The following is a 25,280-nucleotide window of genomic DNA, read 5'->3' as shown; positions in this document are numbered from 1 at the left end:
GCCGCAACTAAGACTCAAGACCTGGTGTAGCCAAATATAAGAATATTTATATTCTTACACTGCTCTTTATGGTGTCCTGACAATGATCAATTAAATTTAATTGCCATCTCTGTATTAATTCTGAAAAATAAAGCAACTGAATTTGTTCTGGAAAATAAGAGAAACCCATCATGTTTTCAGTACTTATTCCTTTTTCCAGAGTAATAATACTGGAGAAGTATCAGTAATATCAGAAAGCCTGACTTTAAGATGCTTGTATTGCGTCCTTTATTGTAATGTACATAATAGGGAACCTGTACCCATCACTTGAGTTGCTGCTCTTAAACTCATCCGCTGAGGATGGTGGAACAGCCAACATTACTTTCTCTCACCTTTTTGCCTTTGCTCATCTCACCTCTTCCTTCAGGGTTCTTTCCAGTGCCAATGTTCCTCCTGTAGTCGTGTTTAGAAGCCTCACTATAAGCTCCCCCACCCCGCTAAACTCATGTCCATCCTGTTACTCAGCCCCCCAGTATAAAGTTTTATGTTTTCTGGTTTGTTTCAATCCCTGGCCTTTGCAACCTCTGCGCCTAGGAAACAGGCTTTGTCAGCAGACATTTACTCAATGAAAGTTACATGAATCATTCCTTGAGCTCCTAAATGAGGAAGAGAAAATAGATTTTCTTGCCATTTGACTCCCAATCTATGAGCTTGCAATACTGTAGTCTCTTCTTACGACCTAAAGTTTAACCTATTTAGGGCTGCAAGTTTCAGTGATCTAACAGCTGTGTGACTGCTACAAGACTGAAACTGGGTTAAAATTTGAAAGCTAAAGCTCTTTACGGTGTCTTGACAATGATCAGTTAAGTTTAATTGCCATCTCTGTATTAATTCTGAAAAATAAAGTAACTGAACTCATTCTGAAAAATAAGAGAAACCCGTCGAATTTTCAGTACTTTTTCCTTTCTAGTTTGCTGTCATCTGTAAATCTGTTGTCAGTTGAAGCCCATTTGACTGTTTTCCATTCTCCTCACTTGTTCTCACTTTGCCAGTTTCAATCTCCTCAGATGTTGAATCATATTTTTGGAATGAAATAGTCATAGACTTTTTTCATCATTAACTATTTTACAATTTAATTTAGAAGAGAGAACAGAATGATAAAATTAAATATGAGCGCCTTGTGTGTGTCATCAAGTAACCTCATCTACTTTTGGTAACAAAAATAAAATTGCCTTTTAAATAATTTCTAGCTCATTCTGAACCAGCTCTGGAGAGATGAATGGCCTTCAGACTCTGTGAAGACTATGAGAAACCCATCTTTCCCTCACTGAGGGCCCAACCAAGTTTTTCCTGACAATTAAAATTTTCCTTTTCTTAATTTCATTCCATTGCTCCTAATTATGACCCCTATAATTAGAGTGCTGATTACCTCCCCTGCACAATTTCCCTTCCTCCTTGATGTTCACCCTTTATGTATTTTTAGCCTGCCTCCTCTGTCAGGTCCTGAATACCCTGCTGCCTTTTCCCTCCTGGGGCTGCTGGTTGAGGGCCTCAAAGCAAGTCTTAGCCAGCTGCCTCACCGTGTTTGACTTTTTTTAAAATTAATTTTTATTACTGTATGGTTATTTTACAATGTTGTGTTAGTTTCTGCTGTAAAGCAAAGTGATTCAACTATATATATATGTGTGTGTGTGTGTGTGTGTGTATCTATCTATCTATATATATATAAATAACATATACACATACATATAGCCCCCTCCTTCCCATTTACATCATCACAGAGAATTGAGTAGGAGTTCCTTGAGCTATGGCTTCCCAGGTAGCGCTAGTGGTGAAGAACCTGCCTGCCAATGCCAGAGACATAAGAGATGCAGGTTCAGTCCCTGGGTCAGGACCCTGGAAGAGGGCATGGCAACCCACTCCAGTGTTCTTGCCTGGAGAATCCCCACGGACAGAGGAGCCTGGCTAGCTATGGGTCTGTAGGGTCACAAAGAGTCAGTCACGACTGAAGTGACGTAGCTCTACAGTAGGTCCCCACTAGTTATCTATTTTATAATAGTTGTTGTTCAGTCACTCGGTTGTGTCCGACTCTGTGACCGCATGGACTGCAGCATGCCATGCTTCCCTGTCCTTTACTGCCTCCCGGAGCTTGCTCAAACTCCTGTCCATTGAGTTGGTGATTCCATCCAACAATTTCATCCTCTGTCATCCCCTTCTGCTGCCTTCAATCTTTCTCAGTATCAGGGTCTTTTCCAATGAGTTGGCCCTTTGCATCAGGTGGTCAAAGTTTTGGAGTTTCAGCTTCAGCATCAGTACTTCCAATGAATATTCAGGATTGATTTCCTTTAGGAGTGACTGGTTTGATCTCCACGCAGTCCAAAGGACTCTCAAGAATCTTATCCAACACCGTGGTTCAAAAGCATCAATTCTTTGGTGCTGAGCCTTCTTTATGGTCCAACTCTCACATCCATACATGACTACTGGAAAAGCCATAGCTTTGACTACACGAACCTTTGTCGGTAAAGTAATGTCTCTGCTTTTTAACACACTGTCTAGGTTTTTCAGTATACATAATATCAATAGTGTATATATGTCAATCCCGATCTCCCAATTCATCCCACCCCAGGTTTGGCTTTTGTCTCAAGAGAATTTTTCACTAACGAAGAGAATTGTCCTCAGAGAAATCAGAGAGCTATGGTATAGCCTTGTTCCCCTGCGATGTTGGGGTGTATGTGCTAATGGTTTGTTACCTCTCACTACTCGCTGCCATCCAGATGAGGGCCGCACTGTAGGCTAGAGATTGTGCCTCCAGCAGACAGCATCATCGTCCTTGGAAGCTCAGTAAGGTAGTTATTTAAGTCCTTTTCCTGTCGAGTTTGTAAAGCAAGTTCTGAGATCCTTTTTTCTTCTCTTTTGCTCCTTCCTTTCTTCCTTGGTTTTGTCCCTTCCCATCTGCTCTTTCACCCCCATTAGTGCTCCCTTCTGGAGCACGAGAATGTTCGCAGGCTCTAAATGGCAGCACTAGAACTTGTACCCCCAAACGCTTTGAAAATGAACATGATCAGCCAGTCATTCTCTGCCCTTGCAAAAACTGTCTCCAGGGTTCCCCTTCCTCATGATGTTTCTCTTCCTGCCTGGATGTGTATCAGGTCCTTTTCTCTAATGAGGGCAAAATATTTTATCTCATCTTCACTTGTACCCTAATGAAACAGCTGAGAAGAGAGAGTGATCATCTACAGGAGATTTAACACCTGTTTCCCCAGTTTATGGTGGAACCATGTGGTACCTCGACCTAGACAACATACTCCACCTTATAGAGCTCTTCTCTGGGTCTCAAGCTGAACCACTTTTCTGCAGAAGAACTCAGGAGTGAACAGAGTGACTTGTAAGCCCCTCTTAAGATTGGATCTGAGGTATCAACACTGAGCCCCTAGCATGGGCCAGGCACTGTGTTACAGAGATGATGAGCAAAGGTGGTCCCTGTCCTTGAGTTGCTTATGGATGAGCCAGAAAGACAGTGGCAGAAACAGATACCAGTGGTTTAAATGGGGAGGGGGCAGTGTGGATGGGGGAGCCCCTGAGTGGGAAGCTTTCCCCAAGAAAGGCAGTGCCGCTGGTGAAAGGCTGTCCTGGGCTGCTGCTAAAAGTAAGTTCTGTATGTTTCTACATGGCCCAGCCCAGGTTCACAGCCACCTCAGCCCCACTTCTGCCTCCCTCACGAGCTCCCTCTGAATTTGCCACCTGACCTGGAATCTGTGAGCTTTCAGTGAGAAAGAAAATCCGTCCTTCCTGACATCCCTGGGTGTGGATAAGGAAGAGTCAATGTTCCATGCTAAGTGTATTGTCAAGCACTGTGAATGTCATGGAGGAGGAAGTTTTAAAAGTGTGATTTCTTCATGTTTACAAAATGAACCAGTGACTCAGATCTATTGTACACATTCACAAGAGCTGTGTCCTAAGCTGATCCCGATTTTGAAGTCATGTGTCTTCCTTTGCATGTCCGGAGGGTTTTCTAGAAGGTGGAAAGTGGAGGAGGAGGGGATGGAGGCATGGAAAGCAGGCTTGGTGACAGGGACTTGGGTGCAGGTGTGTGAGCCCCAGGGGCTCTCCTGGGGCTGTGGTGTGGACGATGCCCCAGAGCCCTCAGCCCCTTGCTCTCGTCCTCCCCCTCCTCCTCCCCATCCTCTTCCTTCTCTTTCTCCATCTCTTTCTCCCATTCCCTCTCACTCTCTCTCTCATTTTTCTTCTTCCTTCCAGTTGGCAGGGATCCACCCCTCCCCGCCCCCCCCCCCCCCCCCATTCTGGTATGTTTTCCACTCGGCTATCTTCAGACAAGACCCTGCAAACTGAAAACAGATGTCGAGGTGGCCCAGAGCGTCTGTCTGCGGGTCCACGGCTCTCGGAAGCTCGATTGGCTCTGTGCACTCTGCAGGCTGCGGAGCTGGTCTGCATTTTGGGTGGCTTCGCTGACTTTGCTGCTGACAGGCTTGTTAAGCCTCACTCGATTTGGTCCCTCAGGCTCTAACCTTTTTTAATTTCTTCCACATGGTAGTATACTTTAGGGATTATTCCCCTTTCTCTTTTCTGTTCTTTTTCTTTTCTTTTCTTTTTTAAACATGACTATGTTGTGCCACCATAAAGGAGAATTTTTAAATGGATCAAAAATAAACCTTGATGTGCTTCATCAGATACATGGGAAAAGGAAAAATAAGCATATTTAATTAATGCCAGATTCCAGGGCATTTTGTAACTACTGTGCTGGATAAATCATATGGAGGAACGTATCTGATTAGACTTGAGGCCTGTTCTCGGTTAGTAAGACAAATACTTCCCCTTCCCTGTGCTTTATCCCACAACGGATGTCTTCTGTGCCTCTTACCTTTTATCCTCTGAGGCTCAAAATATATCATTTATTTTGAGAAGCTTTACAAAACAAAGTATGATATAGGTGCTGGCTTTACTCTGTTATTAAGGTCTTGCATTCACTAGAAGAATTTCATTCTTGTCTTCTCTAGAGTTTCAAAATTAGAGATGGAAGACATGATGTTATTTAAATTACATTGTGATGGATTATCTGTGAGCGATCAGATATTGAAATATTGAATTTCAATATTTTCAGATATTACAATATTGAAAGATTGTAACTGCCGTTAGGATAATAAATCTCAAATGTATCAGGGATGAAAATGGTGTCATAGCCCCTGTCTTAACCAAACCTGAAGTGTTGCAGTTTTAAAGTTGAGCAATTATAAATTTTAAAGTTCCCTTTTGAAATATTATGATCTCTAGACTTGGTTTCATAACGTGTTTCAGTTGGACAAATTGAATAAACAAATCCATCCATCTGCATTGCCATCAGCCCTACTTACTTCTTAAATATTACTTGGTCTCATAAAGAGGACTAGATATAAGAAGTGCAAGCGAAGTAATTATTCTTAAAAAACTAAACAATGTCCTTGACTGCTCATTTACTGCCAGTTCACATATACAGTAATGTCACCAGGACACAGTGGGCTGTAGTGTCTTGTCCTATTTCCTTTCAGTCTTTTTTTTAGATACCTTTCTTTAAGATAAATTAACTATACCACCTATATAGTTTTCATTTTTTCCCACCTCATTTTCTGATGACAAAGATTGTTTTTAATTTCTGTCAGATTTTGAGTGGGGATGTCACAGTTCATGTAAATTCTCAGTCTGTCAAATATCTAGATTTCCCCAGTGTTTCTCTATTATAGAAACTGTTGTACTTGAATGTCACTATGTGTACACTCTCTTTAAACCTCAGCAAACTTAAGATGATTTACATATTTTTCACAACTGATGATTATTGTACTTTCCCCTGGACATAGAAGATTTGGGGCAAGGGAATAATAGAATCAGAGATGATATAAAGACATAATGTAGAATAGTTTGTTTCTTAGAATACAACCTCTGTCTGTCATCCAGCTTTTTGGTAGTTTGCTTTTGCACAGAGGTGAAATAGAGAATGGAGAGTGGAATGACCCAGACAATGTAAAATGGTTCCCTTTCAGGGGGGAGAAAAGGTAATTAGATCAAAGACCAGATCTAAAGATCTAAAATATTTGCCTTCAAAACAGTCTTCTTCACTGTTTTCGTCTTATTTTCACAGTCAGTTTATATATATAACAATATTCAAAACATTCTCTTGTTTTGGCAACCAGTCGTTCAATGGACGTTTATTAAGTTCTTGCACGTTACCTGGCACCCTGAGGATATGAAGATAAATAAGAAAGAGTTCCTCCCCTCATGGAATTCACAGTCTAGTAGGGAAGATGGAGAAGTAAACAAATGATATCAGCATCTACATAGATGCTCTGGAGGCTAAAGGAGGAATCACCTCTGCTTTGGGGCTTCACAGAGGAAATTAACTGAATTTTTTTTTTTTTTTTTTTAAATTAACTGAATCCTGAAGGGTGGTCACAGACTGCTAGGTGAAGGGCTGGTAGAGGTGCAGAACAGCCTGGCAAGTGTGAGCTAAGGCTATAATTAGTTTGAAATGGATATGGGGAAAGGGATTGAGGAGGGCGATGAAGACACTCTGGGCCAAGTAGTGAAAAATCTTGTTGTCTTGCTGAGGAGGCCAAGGTTGGTTTTTGTTGTTGTTGTTTGGGTTTTTTTGTTTGTTTGGCTGTCCTGTCTTCATTGAGGTGCACAGGCTCTCCGGTTGCAGCACACAAGCTTAGTTGTCCCATGGTGTGTGCCATCTTAGTTCCCTAATCAGGGCTCAAACCCACATGGGAGGCCATGGTTTTAAAAAGATGACTAGCTAGAGTGTTAATAAAGATCGGGGAGAGACTGAGGCAGAGAGATAAAGAACTTTTGCAGAGTTCTAAATAGGAAGTGCTGGGGACTCGAATTAGGACAGCACCAGTAAGCATGAAAAGGAGCCAGAGTCAGGATAGTTTATAGATAGAGATTGGAAAGCATATGGGAACAAGTCCCATGCACTGTGTTGGGTCCCTGGATGGGTGGTATTTACAAGCCTCTGAAATAAGAAAACTTAAGATGAACCCAAATGGGATTTTTCCACTTCTGGTGTTTACTGGCTTCATATTCTTCTATGGATCTAAACAACTGAGAGTTGTAGACCATCTCCATGCTAGCTAATCAGTTTTCCTATCATGTGATTTTCTAGATACTTACCCAAAGCAAAGAAATAGAATGTGTGCATTCGACTGTCTGCTTTTGCTTAGAAACTTAGAGATGAGCATCAAACCTTCTCTGTACTTGCTTAAGACGTACTGAATGCATGTACTGAATTTGAGGATATTTTCAGTGTTTATTGACTTAACATGGATATTGTAAGACCACATCTCAAAGGATTGGTTTTTTGTCCCACCAGTAAAATGCATTGGGTTCTGATTACTTTAAAACCCTCATGTTTTGACATATGACGTATTTTGACAGTATTTAAAGAAATGGAGGTAGGAATTCCCTGGCTGTCCAGTGGTTAGGACTTGGCACTTCCACAGTAAGGGGCACAGGTTCAATCCCTAGTTGGGGAACTAAGGTCTCATGCTGTAAGCATGACAAAAAAAATAAATTAAGAAAGAAAGAAATGGGAGCAAATTAGTACATGACATCAGCTGAGGACAAAGAATGTGTCTAAAACAGCAGTAGAAAACTTAACAAGTGCATGATAACAAGAAAGGGTACATCTAATGAAAATGTCAGCTCTTCTGGAGGATGTAAGCTGAAACTCTTCATCAGTGTACTTTTAAGATCTTCAGAGGGGTTTGTTGAAAGAGCCGTGGAAGTGAACACGGCCGAGAAACCTAAGATGTTGCTAGTGCTGGGTCAGCTAATACAACAGGGCTAATTTAGGTCTCCCTCTGCCCTGGGCATGGGAGGCTCATCCCATTCAGAACCCCAGTTTGAACAATTTTGTGGTTTCTCTTCGGGTGATTCCTCAGCAGATCATTTTTAATGAACAGAGTATATATGTTACAGGTACCCACTCTATGCTAGCTCCATGCAAATTCTGAGTAATAATATTAATCATCATAACAATATTTATTGATCACCTGCTATTTGCCCTACACCCTTCTAAGAACTTTTCACACATTAATTCATTTAATCCTCATACAGCTCTAGGAAGTAGGTACGATTATAAGCCCTATCTCACAGCCGAGAAGATACAAACAAAGAAACTCGCCCAAAAGCACCAGGCTAATAAAGTAATAGGACCAGATTTCAAACCCAGGCAGGCTGTCCCCAAGCCCACATTCCTAAACACTCTAATCTTCACTGCCTGAGTGTCCTTCCCTCTTCTTATCACACCTCCCTGGAGAGCCTGGCTTAGTCATCACTCTCTCAGGGAGGTTCACCTCGATTGCTCACCCCACCTTGCAAGAGCCTCTAGGTTGCTTTTGTACTTTATACAAAACAGATTTGTTATTTCACTCATTGCACAAAATGTAAGTGTTTGTCTCGCCCACCACACCTGATTTTAACCCTTTTTGTTTCCACTGGCATTTCTGTAGTTTGGCACAGATCAGGTGTTTAATTCATACAACTTGAGTTGAGCTGGCTTGACTTAACACACACTGCTTATCCTCAAGGAGCTTTCAGTCTACCCAGAAAAGAAATTTCATCCACATAAAACAACTGAATAATGAGGAAGTTTAAGCTAAAAGAGTGTGGTATATACAGTAGGTGTTAAAGGATTTCAAAGAAAAGATATTGATTGTAGGGATTGGGTTGGGTTGAATTTGGTTGCATTGTATTGGGTTTGGTTGGACTGGATTGGGTTGGATTGAGTAGCATTGGATATATATAGCTTCTTCAAAATATGTAGAATCTGGGATGAGTAGAGATTATAGCTAGCCAAAGAAGGAAGAATATTGATCAGAATGCTGACCTGAGGCAGGTGTGAGTGAAATGCTCACATTTAAGGGGGTGGCAGAGTTGTATCAGACAATGTGGTTGAAAGAGCCTCCTCTTTGACACAGATCAACTGTGAGCTCCTCAGAGAGGCTGACCCTGTTCCCTCCTGGGAGCTTCTTTCCACAATATCTTGTACGTGCATAGCCCACACAAGACTGCTTTGCATTGTTTATGTCTGTCCTGTGTGACTGAGCTCCCTGGGGCAAGGATTATTTTTTGCCAATATCAAGCATAGTGCCTGGCACAAAGCCATGAGAAAAATAACACCGTGTGTGTTCTTAGTCACTCAGTTGTGTCCGACTGTTTGCGACCCCATGAACTGTAGTCCACCAGGCTCCTCTGTCCATGGGGCTTCTCAAGTCAAGAATACTGGAGTGGGTAGCCTTTCCCTTCTCCAGGGGACCTTCCCAACCCAGGGATCGAGCCCAGGTCTCCTGTGTTGCAGGTGGATTCTTTACTATCTGAGCCACCATGGAAGACCAAAAATAACAATAGCAACAACAATTTACAATCATATAACATTGGTTTATAATAAAATATAAGTGTGTATGTATATATATACATATATGATAAATAGAATTTATTGCATCCTTGTTATGTTCTATTCATTGTTTTGATTATTAACTCAATCTACCTTTGTTGAGTATTTTCCTGTTGAAATTGTGTCTGTTGAATTTTGCTGTCCTATGAAGGTTATAACTCCTAGGAAATTTTTAATACTGTAGGCCCTATCTGGACATCATCTGCATTTTAATTCTGCAAAAGCCATTCACAGACAGAAGAGTCTTAGCTCTTAGCCAGTGTCAGAGAGTTACCAAAGCTAGGATTCCCTCAGTGGCAGCTTGGCCCAGCCAAAGCGCTAGCATTCAGGACAGGCCACTTGTCCCAGGAAGAAACTGAGAACAGAGCTGAAAAGTGAAAGTGTCAGATGCTCAGGCGAGTCTGACTCTTTGCAGCCCCATGGACTGTAGCCCGCCAGGCTTCTCTATCCATGGAATTCTCAAGTCAAGATTACTGGAGTGGGTAGCCATTTCCTTCTCCAGGGGATCTTCCTGACCAAGTGATCGAACCCCGGTCTCCTACATTGCAGGCAGGTTCTTTACAGTCTGAGCCACCAAGGAAGCCACAAGAACAGAGCTAGATACCCATTAGTAGTAGAGTGTCCAACACACATGCACACACACACACTCCTCAATTTCAAGCCAAAGGGACTGAGCCTGCTGACATACTTCTTTCCATTCAAAGTCTAAGGTATGTCCAAGTTCACAGAGGCAGCCACTGGTAGCCCAAGCTGTGGGTTGCTGGGTGGGAGAAACAAGTCAGGAGTTGGCGCAGACACACATGCAGACACTGTAACTATAGAGTTTCCAACTTGGACCCAGTCTTCTTTTGCAGGGTAGGGAGGGGATCTTCCGTGTACCAACTCAACCTCTCCAAATATGCCGTCCCAGAATAGTGCAAGTAAAATAATCCGGGCAGTCCAATAAGCATTTCAAGCGGGCAGCAAATGTTTGTAGAATATTTGCTGCTAACTTTCAGGAGAAAAGTGCTTTTAGAAAAATGTTCAGACTTAATTGAAAAAGCACATAGCAATCAACTTTTATTCCCAGCTGGCATAAAACTGTCTAACTGTCAGCCAAATTTGGGTTGCCTGAAGACAGACAAGTGACTAATACTAGGGCTGTGTGTGGCCAGGCCCAAGTGTATTTTCTGACCACAAAACCATGTCTGGATTCTCCTTTGTAATTACCACACAGCCTACTATAATTGTAACACTTAAATTTACTTCCTGCCTTTGACGTGGAATTCAGGGTCCAAGGCTGAACCCTGAGCTAGAATGGGGTCCTCTCTGTTGTTTGCCTAAAACCTATGAAATCATCATTGTGTGAAATGTGTGTGTGTGTATGTGTGTGTGTGTGGCCACATCTGTTAAATATGTAAAGTATATCCTTGTGAAAAATACTCCCACTCCTGCCTTGTTGGATGAAGCACTTCACTAATGAGATGTTTATTGAACACCTACTACTGCATGCCAAGGACATTTTGTGTGTGCATGCTCTGTCTCCCAGTCATGCCCAGCTCTTTGTGACCCAGGGACTGCAGCCCACCAGGCTCCTCTGTCCATGGGATTCTCCAGGCAGGAATCCTGGAGTGGGTTGCCATTTCCTTCTCCAGGAGATCTCCCCAACCCAGGGATCGAACCCGTGTCTCCTGAGTCTTTTGCATTGGCTGGCAGATTCTTTACCACTGAGTCACCTGGGAAGCCCAAGGACATTTTAGAATCTGGGGAGGCCTCCTCTGACCTCGTAAGCTAAAGAAGATACCCAGACCTTCTCTACCCCAGCACATCTCTATAAGTGCTTCTTTCTTGTCTGTCTCCCTCTCTCCTCTTTTCCCCCTCCCCTGTTCTCTTCCCAGAAAACAGGTCAGTGAATAAGACAGTCAAGTCCCTGCTTTTCTGGAGGAGAACAGGGGAGGGGGAAAGAAGAAGAGAGGGAGACAGACAAGAAAGCACTTACAGAGATGTGCTGTGTGGTCACAGCAGAGAGATGGGGTAGAGAAGGCCTGGGCGTCTTCTTTATTAGCTCACGATGTCAGAGACGGCCTCTCCAAAGGGATAGTGTTTAAACTGACATTTTAAAATGACAGGAAGAAGCAGGACAAACAAAGATCAGAAGGAAGAACATTCCAGGAAGGTTAGTATAGAAGTCAAAGATGGGAAAGAGCGTGGCATGTTCCAGAAATAGAGACAAGACCAGTGTGACCTGAGCACAGTGGGCGAGAAGGGGACTGGTCTGAGGAGCTGGCTGTGCAGGCCCCTGTGAGAAGCAGGTTGGAGTGGCAGGTTGGGGGGCGGTGTGTGCATGTAGATGGTGGTCCTTGTTGAAGGAGGGCTTCTAGTTAGGAGGCTTCTGAAGAGGTCTGGGCAGGAAGCCATAGTGGCTTGGACTAAGATGTAGTAGAAATCATGAGAAAAGGCTCGGCTTTGATTTAGGGAATATAGTTTAGAACCAGTCACCAGAACTTGCCTGTGGTTTGGATGTCAGGAATGAAGGGAGAGGAATGCAGTGATCAAGAATGATTCCAAAGGTTTGGGCTTGGGGAACCAGGAGAGGGGATGACAGACACGAGGATCCAGCTGCTCACTGACGGTCACAGCTGGCCAACCATGAACCCACATCTTGGGGATCCAATCAATGCCCTCACCAAGCCCCTCACCTTGCATCACTGGGGAGTATTCGCAGACCTTTGGAAATCCTTGCTTGTTCACTTCATTACTACTACAGCATTTTTTGTGTCTTCTCCTTTTAGTTTTTATTTTATGACATCAAAAAAATCCCATTCAAGTTACTAAATCAACCCTGATATATCCCTCGTGGGTGCTCTATAAATGTTAGTTCATACCCAGGTTTCCCTCCTCAGCACTTCGTTTGGGTGCTCTGGGCCCGGGCATGGATGTCGGGTGTGGGTCTGAGATCTGCCCATCTGATCGGAAGCTAACAGCTGGCACATATGCTTCTGACAACATGTCTTGTTTATGTACATGGAAACACTGTGACTCATCATCTTGTCTTTCTCTTTTTAATCAGAAAAAATTTTTGAGCTCTCTTAAATAACAAACTGATTTAATCCAGTTATTTCTTTATTATAATGCTGACATTTTCTACTTTTGCCTTAAAAATATTGTGGGGCTTCAGTTTTCTTGTCTCTACAGTGGGGATAGCAGTAGAGTTGTTCATGGGTGTTTGGTGAGGATTAAGTGAAATAATGTCTATAAAGTGCTGAGCACAGTAGCTGTATGTAGCAGTCAATAAACTTGAGGTATTATTATTAATAAAATAATTATCTGGGGGAGGGAGGGATGGCTTCCAGAACCTACCCACTGGTTTTAGTATTCCAGTTAACCACACCAAGAAAATAGAGCCTCATGTTGATTTACTAACTCCCTGCATGACTTTGAACAAAACCTGTAATGTCTTTGGATCTCCGTTTTCTCAAATAAATGAGAGAATAAAAATCAGTAACCTCAATTTAAAAACGTTTGTGATTCTAGTAGACAATCTCTATTTTTCCTCTCCAATCTTCCTTTCAGTGGGCTTATCAAAAAGTTGTGTCTTTTTGTGTAGATTAGTGTGTGTGTGTGTGTGTGTGTGTTAGTTGCTCAGTCATGTCCAACTCTTTGTGACCCCGTGGACTGTATAGCCCACCAGGCCCCTCTGTCCATGGAATTCTCCAGGCAAGAATACTGGAGTGGGTTGCCGTCCCCTTCTTCAGGGGATCTTCCTGACCCAGGAATCGAACCCGGGTCTCCTGCATTGCCAGCAGATTCCTTACCGTCTGAGATTAGTGTAAGTGATACTTATTGCCAGATGTAACCTTTTGTTCAGCACATTGTAGAATCCCAACGTTGATATCACTTTCTATAAATACAGATTTCGGGTGAGGAAATGTTCTAGCTCAAGAGAAGTTTAGCTCTTGAGGCTCTTTCTCTTTTTAGACTCTCAGTCCATGGGCTATTACTCACTGTTGGCCTTCTTCCGCAGTCTCACTTTGTCACCTTCTTCTTTCATGATCACTGCTGTTGATAGCCACCTACAGCTTCTGAGCTCCCTGCTCAGCCTTCCCTGGTGCTTGGTATTGCATTTGAGCTGTGCTTTCTTGCTTCCTCTACCTTTTGAAATTTAAAAATAGAAGAAAAAAAAAAGAGAGAGAGAAAACCTGCAGTCTTTCACATTGTCTGAACTCTGTGATTCACCCAGCAGATTTTCTGGTGAGTTGCACAGTATAACATCTATAGTCAGAAATGTGCTATCTGTTCAGAATGAGCCCTGTAAGAAATGGACAAAGAGGTGCTTTTATTTTGACTGTCAAACGCATAATTCGAAAGGGACTGTGGCAGCCCCCGGAGGAAACTTTGGAAAGTAAATTGAAGAATCAGAAGAGCTCCCAACCCTGCCCTTTGACTTTTCTCCTTACTTGCCCAGCTTTCTTGAGCCAACCTGAAGAATCACTGGGTTGATAAAAAGACTCTCTTAAGAGTCTGACTCTTGTGCTATTAATACCAACGATAGGTCTTGGGAAGCCCAGAAACCCTTCACAGATCTTAGGAAAATTATTTCAGAAGCCCCAGCTCATATCACAGCAAGCATACTAAACTTTGGCAACCTCCACATTCAATATAATTTTATTGCTGGCAACATTTTTTAACATATTTTTATCCATATAGTTTTGGTTTGGAAAAAGTTTGGCTCCAAATAAGTGATTTAGCCTATAATTGGCTATTAATTTCTCAGCAATTATCTCCACATACTTGGGAGTTATTAAATTAATACTGAAATCCAGCCTACATATTGCTTCCAAATGAAATATTTTTGATGACCAAATCAACCATTAATGAGGTTAACCCAACATTACATTTTGTAGACCTTTAAAACTGATTAATTTCAGTTTTTTGTAGTAATCCTGTTTTGAATCCAATATGTGGTTTTCAAGGTCTCAGACATTTTTATAGCCCCTTGAAAAGGTGAGAGGCGCCAGGCACTGTACCTTAACCACCAATGGTTAAAAGAAAATGTTCCGTCCAGGAAGTCCTAAGCTCCAAGGGCGTCCCTCTTGCCTTCTTCAAGGAGTAACAACTGTTTGGGGGACATTTCTCTAAGAAAATACAACAAGCTGGTATATAAATAGCACTAGTCACTAAAGCAAAAAGAAACCCCCACCAGAAAAACCAGAGTAATTGGGGGCAGAATGCCTGAGTTTCGGTCCTAAGTTCACTGGGTGACCTTGAACAGGTGCTTTGCAGCCCTCTCCTGTCTCCAAGGGTGCTTTTCCAGAAGACACTCTATCTGGCAGAAGGGGAAGGCCAGGGCCAGCAGTTCTAGGAATTAAAAGTTGTGCAGAACCGTCTCAGCTTGAGAAAAGGGTTTCCCTCACACATTAAAAATGAGGCATTTTTTTAACATCTGTATTATTTTCCCAGAATGAAAGGAGGAAAGGAAGGGAGAAAGGAGAAAAGGAGGAAGAAGGACTACACCGTCACACTTGGGTTTAAAACACTACTGATCTTTGATTTCTGTGCAAAATGACAAGTTCCCTTATCCAAAAAGAAAGGCTTTCATGTGAGATTCTGTCAGTACCCCCATTCAAATGTCATGTATTACCTAGTTTCCCTTGGTGAAGGGCAAGGACCATTAAAAGTACATACATTTCAGAATCAAATATGTTACATTCAAAGCCAACCCTACCACGTATTCGCTCTGCAGTTCCCAAAGTGTGGGCCAGGAGCCCTTTGGGTACTCAGGGAACCTTTCAGGGTACCCATGAGGTCAGTATTATCTTCATAATAATATTAAGATGTCATATGCCCTTTTCACCCTCTTTCTTTTCATAAGTGAATTTTTCCCAAGGCTGCGTGATGCAGTATCACGACAGACTGGGTGAATACACAGATATCAAAGCCCAACTGTCTTCTGTTAAGTCGCATATTAAAGATATTTTCAAAAATACTTTATCTCTAACTTTTTTGTTACTCTAGAAAATATAATTATTTTTAATTTTTTTAGATATCATTTATGTTAGCTTGTCATGGGGTTATTATTTTTAAATTTATTAATAAATATGTCTTTTAAAATTCCTCAGTCTTAATAATGTCTAACGTGGCAAATCTTGATAAACATAACCCACATTTTAAAAGTGTATTGGCGTCCTCAATAATTTCTGTAAGTACAGAAGGGTTCTCAACTCAAAATTTTGAGAATCCCTGTACTATCCAACAGTAATTACCATTTATTGAATGTATCTTTGTGCCAGGAGCTGTGCAGAGCACATGAAATTCTTCACCTCTTAATCTTTGCAATGAAATTATAAAGTAGAGAAGTTAAAAAACAAAGACCTTGCTAGCCCGAGGTCTCACAGCTGGAAGTGACAGAGATAATCAAGTCCTTCTGACTCCAAAGCCACATTCCTGATGACTGAACAGTCCTCCCCCGCAGAATCATTCTCGGTGACTCTGAAAAAGTTATTTCACTGCTCCAAGTTTATTTCCTTACCAAACATGGGCAGAGCCCCATCTCCCCCTGCAGAAGAGTTAATATGCACCTTAGCACCTAGCACAGGGGTGCATACCAAAGAGACCCTGAAAATCTGTCAACCTCCTTCCTCCCATCCATTCCTGTCCTTGGCACATTAGAGCAACAAGACTCACCAGCTTCCCTTTTCCCCCTCTAGACGGTCTTCAAGCAGACAGAGAGGCTGACAGCACGGAAGGACTTGATGAAGATATGATTGTGACTCAGAGTCAGACCAACTTCATTTGCCCCATTACACAGGTACTGTTAGCACTTTGCTTCATAGAGGCAAAAAGTTCCCCTTTGCTTTCTGACTTTATTTCCTGTCTGGAGTTGACGAGGGAGGAAAGGAAAGTGATAGGGGTCGAGGAGCAGACCTGGGAAAGAGTTTGCAGGCCATGATGTCCTTAGGGATAGGGATCTACGAGTATATTCCTGCCCCACTGGCCAGGTGCCATTGAGGCCTCTGGTCTCCCTGAATTTTCTGCTATGGCCCTCTGCCCTGAGAGTTACATAGAGCCACGAGATGGGGAGGTTAAACCTCGGGAGCCCCAGGTCTAGGCGACAGCAGTGCCAAATAATCGGTGACTTGAAGAAGTTACTGGAAGCTGGTCATCATCATTCCTGAAAGCCTAATGTCTTCTTGATTACAGTTGGAAATGAAGAAACCAGTGAAAAATAAAGTGTGTGGCCACACCTACGATGAGGAAGCCATTGTTCGCATGATTGAGTCCAAGCACAGGCGGAAGAAAAAGGCCTGGTGAGTTGCTGCAGGAAGGGAAGTGGTCCTTCCTAGGGGTGGTCAGTCCCAGGCAGTGTGTTCATGCTGGAGGGAAAGCTGCTTCAACCTCCCCTGAAATCCATTCACCCGGAGGGATAGTGTAAACATGGAAGCCGGTTTTCAGGAAACACAACACATAAGGGGAAAAATTAGTAATCTGTTTGGGAAGAAGCTGAAGGAGCTTCAAACACACCTTCAAAATACAAGAAAAGGAAGTTGGATGTAATTCTCATCATTAGATAACAGGAATTTTTATAAATCTGTGTGTGCTATGCGTGCTAAGTTGCTCCAGTCATGTCCGACTCCTTGTGACCCTATGGGCCTCAGCGTGCCAGGCTCCTCTGTCCATGGGGATTCTCCAGGCAGGAATACTGGAGTGGGTTGCCATGCCCTCCTCCAGGGGATCTTCCCGACCCCGGGATTGAACCCACATCTCTTATATCTCCTGCACTGGCAGGCAGGTTCTTTACCACTAGCACCACTTGGGAAGCCCTGTGTGTGCCTGAAAGAAATAAAGGAGAACTGTGATGTTGAGAGATTTCTTTTCCCCTTTCTATATGTCCTAACCCAAATAAGAAGGAATGGTTTAAAAAAATTTTTTTTTCATTCTGCAATACAGATAGTTTGTTTTAAAAAGTATTAAGTTGTCATTCTAAGAATTCATATCCACTGGTCTTTTTTTTTTTTTTTTTGGCTGTGCCTCACGGCATGTGGGATCTTAGTTCCCAGACCCCGTGCCACCTGCAGTGCAAGTGTGATGTCTTATCCACTGGTCCATCAGAGAAGTCTTGGTTTTTGTTGGTCTTGATGATCAAAATTTGATTGTCCAGGAAAAACTTTCATATCTTTAATTACGTAAATAACTTCGTGAACAGTTTAAGTAAATTCATGGATGACTTCAATGAGAATTTTCTTTTTAATTGGAATGTTTAGAGAATCTTTATATATATATATTTTTAAACCCCTTTCACACACAAACACACACAGAGCTCTGTTCCTGCAATGACATAGAACCCTGAGTTGGCTAGCCTGGCTTTGACTTGGTTGGCATTTCTCGCGCTCTTATCACAGATTTGAAGGAATGGAATTGCAGATGTGACCAATTCTCAGTGGACCTTTGATAACAGTCCCTTTGATGTGTGGCTTTGCTTCTCCATCATCCAGAAATTTTCTGTTCCAGACCTAAATTGGAATTCCCCACCACTCCTCATCTGGGTGTGGATTTAGAGATAGGGCATTTGCGACTGTAGATATCTTAATGGTCATTCAGTCAAGTAATTTGCCCTATTTATTCTGGAAAACCTGCCTAATGGTTGCAAAATCAAGATTGTCTGAGTACATTTTTGTCTGTTTTGACTTTCCAGCTTATAAATGAGACGTCCCATTTCCCTAGGGAACCTTCCATTTTCCCTGTGAGTGTAATTTTCTCTGTTTTTGGACGTCTAAGCCTTCCTTGTCTCCTTTCTTTTTTTTTCTATGTTTATTCTCTGAAAAGCAAAATTTTAATTTGTTAACATAACTGCTAAGAATAGGCCTTCCCAGATAGCTCTGTTTCACAGCTCTTCTTCCTTAAAGTTTGTGATATTCTCCTCAAGTCAGATTTGGAAAGGACAGGTACTGATAACAAAGCACGTTTCTCCCAAGTCCCAGGATGGGTGGGAGCAACTCCCAGAACAGGCTTGCACTGAAACACATCTTCTTGATTACATACTTTGACTTTCTAATATCCTTTGCCTTTTCTGAATTGTAAATGATGTTTGGAAGTTCCTGAGTAACACCCGGCGTTTGGAAAGTGTGGGTATTTTTCTGCCATACTTTTCTTTAAGTTGGATGCAGATTCCACAAACACTGCAGATTCTCATAGCTTAGTAATAACAGTGAAGTCCAAGTGGAGGACGTCTGGGAGGTTTACAGCAAAGGTAGTATTTTTGCTGGGCCTTGAAAAATGAAAAGGATTTCAGAGAAGGGTGAAGAAGAGTCTTTCCAGCCCAGAGGCTTGCCACATTCAGAGTCTGTTCCACTTGGGGAATAGTAGATACAGGTGCAATTATTGCTTGTTAGAGGGTGATGGGAAGGATGCTCTGGGCTCTAGTAAGAGGGAAGTGGTGTATGTGAATTCTCTCTATTCTGTACTCATCGCAGAGGACATTAAATGTTATGATTTCATTAGTTTCCTCGTCTATAAATTGACAGTCATAGCTGTAAATTGCCTCAGTGGTGTGTTTGAAATTTGAATAAGATTTACAGAAAGCCCTGAAAGCACCTGTCACGTGGTAAGTAAACATTATCCCGTCCTCCTCGTCTTTCTTGCCATCATTGTTCTGTAGGGTTTTGAGGGAATATGCTAGTCAAACTGGGTTTTAGTAAGTTACTCCAGTAGCGGTTTAAGGGATGGATGAACAAAGCCCTGAGGTGAAGATGTCAGTTAGGATGCTGTGGTAGTAGTTAAGTTATAGATCATGAGCGCTGGGATTGAGACCAGAGTCATAGGTGGAAGGGCATTGAGGAGAAGATGATTGTGGAGGTACAATGGACGGAATTCTGTAACTGAAAGCTGGAGGGAACAAGTGGAAGGATGACTGACATGCCTAAACGGGGTGTCTAGAAGGATGGTGATGTCATTAGCCAGTGGAGAGGGTGTAAGAGGAACGCATTTAGGAAGGATGATAAGAGGGTCATGCTAAGTTTGAGGTCCCTAGCAATACAGCCTGAAGTATCCTCCTCCTCCTCCTCCTCTTCCTGAAGTATCCATGAGGTGCAGAAAATGTGGGTGTTTGACCTCGGGAGAAGTTCTGAGTGAGATGTTGATCGACAGGTTATTGATGCAGAAGAGTCAGACCCACACATCTGCCAGGTGCAGCTCTGGACCAGATGTGACAGCCAGCCAAGAGCCCCCAGGATGGGACCTTAGCCTGGCTCTGAGCAACGTGAAGCCAGGATGCAGCTCTGCTCTGCTTACTGTGTTCCCAGAGCACCTGATGGAGGCCCGCAAAAAAAGCATTCTGCCATTCTGAAAGGGCAGTCAGAGGAAGAAGATTCCAACAAAGCAGTCTGAGACGTAGCTGGGAGAGAGGGGAAGAGAGACTAGAGAGTTGAGCTTCACAGGAGCCAGTGGCAGGGGGGCGAGGGGAGTCAGGGTTGACTGGGCCTTGAGGATGAGCTACACTGCATTTGGCAGCAGGTTGGAATCCAGAGCCTCTTCAAAACCTACCCCAGAGGTTCCTGATGAAGTATGAATTAGTGTCATCTCCCAGGACACATGTTTGGGCGATGAGCACTTCTGGGTTCGCTTTGTTTAAAAATGTCCATGACACATTCAGTTTGAGAAATCTCAGTTTCTCAGTTCTTCCTCCTTGTTGGCTCCAACTCTGATTTCTTAGACAGGAGTTCCAGGTACACTGTGTTACTAGCACTGACTCCCTCTAACTATCCAAGAGGTCTCTTGACACATCTCTCTGCATGGGCTTAAGTCAGAAGAAAACCGCTGAGACTTTAGCCCTAACTAAATACTGTTAGTTAAAATAATTTCCTAAAGCAGATCTCTGAATAATCAGTCTGTTCATTATCTTACTAATAAACTGCCTCATGATTTTCACATGAATAAGATACTTCCAGTTTTCCATAGTCATTTCTTTGCTTTCTGGTTTAAGAACAGAGACTGTATTAGCAAACAGTCACATTTAAGAGCGTGGAGAGGACAGTTAGGTTGAATAGAAATGTGTCGTTGAATAGCAGAACTCCAGCAATGTGCTTAGAGGCCCTATTTTAACCATGAACCAACCACTGACCTCTCAGAGTCTCAGTTTCTTCATCTGTAAAATGAAAAGAGCACCATCTCACAGTATTTCAGGATCAAAGGGACAGTGGGGAATTCCAGTTTAGGTCTGCACCAGCAAATTTCTTGGCAATGGAGAAGCAAACCACTTAGAAGAAAGCTCTTTTTTGGCCTACAGAGCGCTAAACAAATAGCAGCCGGGTTACTGAGGTCGAGACTGTTCATGTTTGTATTACTTACCTCACTGCTTAGTGACACATCATTTCAGACGCAGAGGATGTAGGCTCGAGTTACCCTCTGGGTTTAGGTATGATGAGAATCCATCCTGCTCACATTTCCAGACCTGCTTTCTAGAGCTGGGTGGACCCTGGAATGCTTGGGGCCCAGACCCAGGAGCTCGTAAGACCCACAATCCTGTACATTTTTGCTAATGCTGAGGCCAAGGTTCCCCACAGCCTCTGGGACTCCTGAGACCCGGGTCCCTTTGTTCAGTAGACACACACTTGCCCACTGCTGTGCTGGAATGTTTTGCCCTGTCAGTGACCCAAGTTCCAGACCCAGCGTCTCCTCCCAGGCCTGTAGGCTTGACTCCTGCACAGTGATGACGCGAGGGCTTAAGACGGGTGTGGCCACACCTACCTAGCTCACCAGGATGTCGTGGGGATGAATGCACTAATGCTTATAGAGTGTTCTTTCTCCAGAGGAGGAGCGCCCTGATTCAGTATCACGTCATTATGAACCTTGTCTTTACCTCTTCAGTTTAGAAACTGGTGTGTGTTTATTTGAGATGGGGTGAGAAAGAAGGTTCTCCTGCACCAACCTCTTCTCCAGGAAGCCTTCCCAGAACCCTCATTCTTGCTGCACAAAGTGCCCTGTCTCCTTGCTCCCACGGCACCTCTCTGCATTGTGGCATGTCGGCCTCCCACCGGCACTGTAGGTGGGGCTGGCTCTTCTCCACAAGGTTCTTGAGAACAGAAATAGTGTCCTAGAGCAGGAACCGGCTTACTGAGCACCTGCGTGAATTCCTGGACCCTTGTCACACGGCATCCCACTCATTTCTCACGACAGTCCTATATGCTCCGCCTTCCTAGAAGAAGAACCTGAGGCCCATTACTGATGACACTTGCCCAGAGTATCACAGCCAGGAGGCTGGAGCCCAACTCTCATTTACTCCTGAGCCTATATTTGTGTCTCTAGGCTATCTGGCTCCCCTCGAGAGGGTTTTTGGGTTAATGCCTCTGTCCCCCGATTTAATCCCCTAAGTGAGCTCAGCCCTCTTTGTCTGACATGGGTAACCCTGGGATGATGTGCAGCCAGCTCTGCAGCTGAGCAGTGTGGTTAATCCCATCACACATTCTCAGAATGCTCTCATTTACTGACTAAAACCACTGATGTCATCAGGAAGTCCTCCCCACCTCACTCTCCACTTCCCTAAAACAGCTTATTCACTGTCTGGCTATTGGTGTTAAAGACTTTGTCCTGGGGAGGGGAGGCCGTGGGGGGAGTTGGTTGGGGGGTACTCCAGCCAGGCAGGGCAGTCAGAGCAGATGATCAGCCGGGTGATAAGCATCAGCTTGAGGGTCATCTCAGCCACTGAGTTCAAGCTGCATCTCCATGTCACAGAAGGTCAAGTGGTGAGAAACGCCTTTTCCAAAGTCAGGAAAGCATCTTTTCATAATCTCAGCTTATTGACTTTCATACTGAAAGAAAGAACTCACTCTGAGACCTTAAGGTCTTTTAAATCAGTGTAAAGCCCTTCTCAAGCACCTCCAAGCCACACCCTGAAACGAAGCCAAGTCATCATACCTGGCCCAGTCACCCCCATCCTCTTTCACATGGTCACCTTTCTAGCCTCACATTTTAACACAAGTACCTGACCATACAGGACACATTTCAGTAAATATAAATATTGTTAGCAAGCATATTATTCATTACATTGATTCATGCTCCTCTCATAGAGAGATGCCTTGGTCCAGAAATTAAGACCAAGAAAAAGTTTCTTTTCTGTGTTACATGGTTGAGCTCTCTACTGCTGGACAGATTAGACCTCACATGATCAGCTTTCTTCCCCTTCTGGTTTATAACTTTTGTCTTGTTTTTGTCGTTTTTGATCTGTGCTTTTTGGAGGGTTGTCTCAGATCACTGGGCCAGAGCTCTGTGTGGGACAGGAACCTGTATTTGTATTTTACAGCCGGATGCTTCGAACCCTTCATAGGGCCACTCACATAAGAGGGTCAAATGAATGCACGAATGCTCACATGTCTGTGTTGGAGATATGCAAGCTCTAGGCAGTAAAGGGAATGAACGCTACTGAGCACTGAAGCTGGGATTCTGCACCTTCTGTAAATCTGAGGATGCAGAGGCTCCAAAAGTCAAAGCGAGCTGCCGGTGGTCTCATAACAAGTGAGTAGGCATGGAGACCTAGGTTGGCTTTGACTCCAAAACTGGGCACTTTACTCTGCCCAAGTCTGGTTCATGTTGAGAAGAAATCAGGTGACTTCATCCAGCCCACTGCCTTCAGAGGAGACCACATCTAAACAGAAGCATGACTCACCCACTGATTTCTTCAGCCACAGCTCTTCCCCTGAGTCCCCATCAGCCCACTCAGCCTCTCCACTGAGAGGACTGGTGGGCATTTCAGAGAGAATGTGTAGCAGCCAGGACTCCTGCCTGATTCCATCCCAACCTAGTTTTCCAGTTGTTTCCATGGAGATAAAGGGTACCACCAAGGCCCTTCAGCTCAGGCCAAACTCTGAACAAAGCTCAGCTCTTTGTTTTACCCTCCACATCGGGTCCATCAGCAAGACCCCTGGGTTCTACTTCCGGCTGTGTCTGGAAGCTGCATCCTCATCCAAGCTGCCCTTTCTCTCACGGCTGCTGCATGACCCCCTCAGTTCTCTGCTTCCCCTCCGCCTGTGTCTGCATTAAACAGCCAGAGTCATGTTTTCTAAATGTATGCTAAATTTCATCCCTCTCCTATCTCACCACCTCGAGGGTTTTTATATTTAAAATAAAATCCAAAATCCCACACACTTCCAGTCAAATCTCCAAACGCCCTCCCTCTTGCCCTGGGCGTTCCAGCCACGTTGGCATCGCTCTTATACCAAGCAGCTGCCTCCTCAACTGCTCCACATGCCAGGTCCCAGCCCCGGCCACATGCAGCCTTTGTTCTATTAATAGATAAGCCCTCCCCAGCGAGCCATGCCTGACCCCTGCTAGATAAGCCCCTCAGCTCACACTCTCTCCCTTGACCCTGCTTTTTTAGCCATTGTGGCACTTAAAGACGCTATGCAGCGGGTTAGCAATGGTTTCTCTCCCCCACTGGAAAGTGAGTACCGTGAAGTGGGCATTGCCCTGGCCCCAGTGCTGGACAGACCCTGGCTCAGGTGGGCATTCGGTGAACAAGTGAATGAGTGCACATCAGTCCTGATTTTTTAAATGTGCCCCCTTTTTGGTAAAATGTCCACACTTAAATACTACTCAGCCATAAAAAAAGAATGAAATTTTGCCATTTGTGGCAACATGGACAGAGTTGGAGGATAATTCTGCTAAGTGAAATTAGTCAGACAGAGAAAGACAAACACTATATGATAGCATTTATCTGTGGAATCTAAAAATAGAACAAACTAGAATACAACAAAAAAGAAGCAAACTCACAGAGAGGACAGACCAGTGGTTATCAGTTGTGGGGGCTGGTGTGATAGGGGTTGAAGGGAAAAAGGCAGGGGCGGGGGTGGTTATTATGGGATTATGAGAAATCATCTGTGTGAAACTTTTGACAATTGTAAAACCCTATAGAATTGAAAGAATTTTTCATTCAGTTTTTTTTTTTTTAAAGTGTGCTCTTAAATTCTTGCATGGAGAGAAGTTGATTCTGAAGGCATTAAGGTGAAGCGGCCTGACTTGATTTTCTCATCTCTCACAGTTGCCCGAAAGTCGGCTGTAGCCACATAGACATGAGAATATCGGACCTCATTCAGGATGAGGCGCTGAGAAGAGCAATTGAGAACCACAACAAGAAGAGACGTCGCCAGTCCACCTAGGAAAGCCCCCTGCCTGCAGGGGACTCCGCAGCCTACCTCCTACCCCAGCCATCCGTAGAGAGGGATGCTTCTCAAAGCACTTTGACTGGCTGCACAGCATACTTTGGGGTAAATTTGAAGGTTTTAGTGTATTTGAAAGCATTTTTCTATGTTCTAATAAGCATTCAAGTCTACTATATTGTTTATTTTTAAGTGTTCTGTAATTTTAAATAAAACTTTGATTATCTGTGTGTGTCGTATGTGTGTGCCTCCTGAGGTGTAAATGGTTCCAGTGGTATAGGCTGGGTGGTGGCGGGCTTCTCTATTTCTAATCCCTCAGACTGTTTTTTATTATAGTTTTAACAAATAAGCAAAAAAAAAAAAAATGTTTTTTGCAAGAGATGTTTGAAACGGAAACACTTAAAAACACCCTAATTGCAAGTATTTTCTATCAGGATAGTAAAGAATAGCATGAAGGTATACACCAAAGCCAGTTTCCTTACTATATTTACTTTGTGTATTGACAGTTCCAAATATGTAAATGCTCTTATTTGTCATTCTGATGAGCACGGACTGCTTCAGTAGCTGGCTTATCAGTGCGATGATAAGTGATGCCATAATGGAAACTTTGCTGCAGCCTTCTGAGAGCCTAAAGCGTTGTCGGAAGCAACCACATCCTGGCTGTTCTCTGCCTTGCTCCGTGGCTTTCATAAGTGCCTTCGACCCCCTGGGCCTGGGATCTTCAACCA

General features: G+C 43.4%; 1 protein-coding gene across 3 annotated transcripts in view; it reads left to right on the top strand.

Moving 5' to 3' along the window:
• The window catches only part of NSMCE2 (NSE2 (MMS21) homolog, SMC5-SMC6 complex SUMO ligase), a 232,104-nt gene extending 207,322 nt beyond the window's left edge, over positions 1-24,782 (top strand). For all 3 annotated transcript variants that reach the window (XM_061123215.1, XM_061123216.1, XM_061123217.1), the window contains 3 exons: positions 16,114-16,214; positions 16,607-16,713; positions 24,435-24,782. In XM_061123215.1, coding sequence (XP_060979198.1) covers positions 16,114-16,214; positions 16,607-16,713; positions 24,435-24,552 — 326 coding nt within the window. In that variant the 3' untranslated portion in view covers positions 24,553-24,782. The remainder of the gene's footprint in view (positions 1-16,113; positions 16,215-16,606; positions 16,714-24,434) is intronic.
• The last annotated feature ends 498 nt before the right edge of the window (positions 24,783-25,280 follow it).

This window comes from Dama dama, chromosome 21 (assembly GCF_033118175.1).
Source record: "Dama dama isolate Ldn47 chromosome 21, ASM3311817v1, whole genome shotgun sequence".
Classification (NCBI taxonomy): Eukaryota; Metazoa; Chordata; class Mammalia; order Artiodactyla; family Cervidae; genus Dama; species Dama dama.
This window is presented reverse-complemented; position numbering and strand designations above follow the sequence as displayed.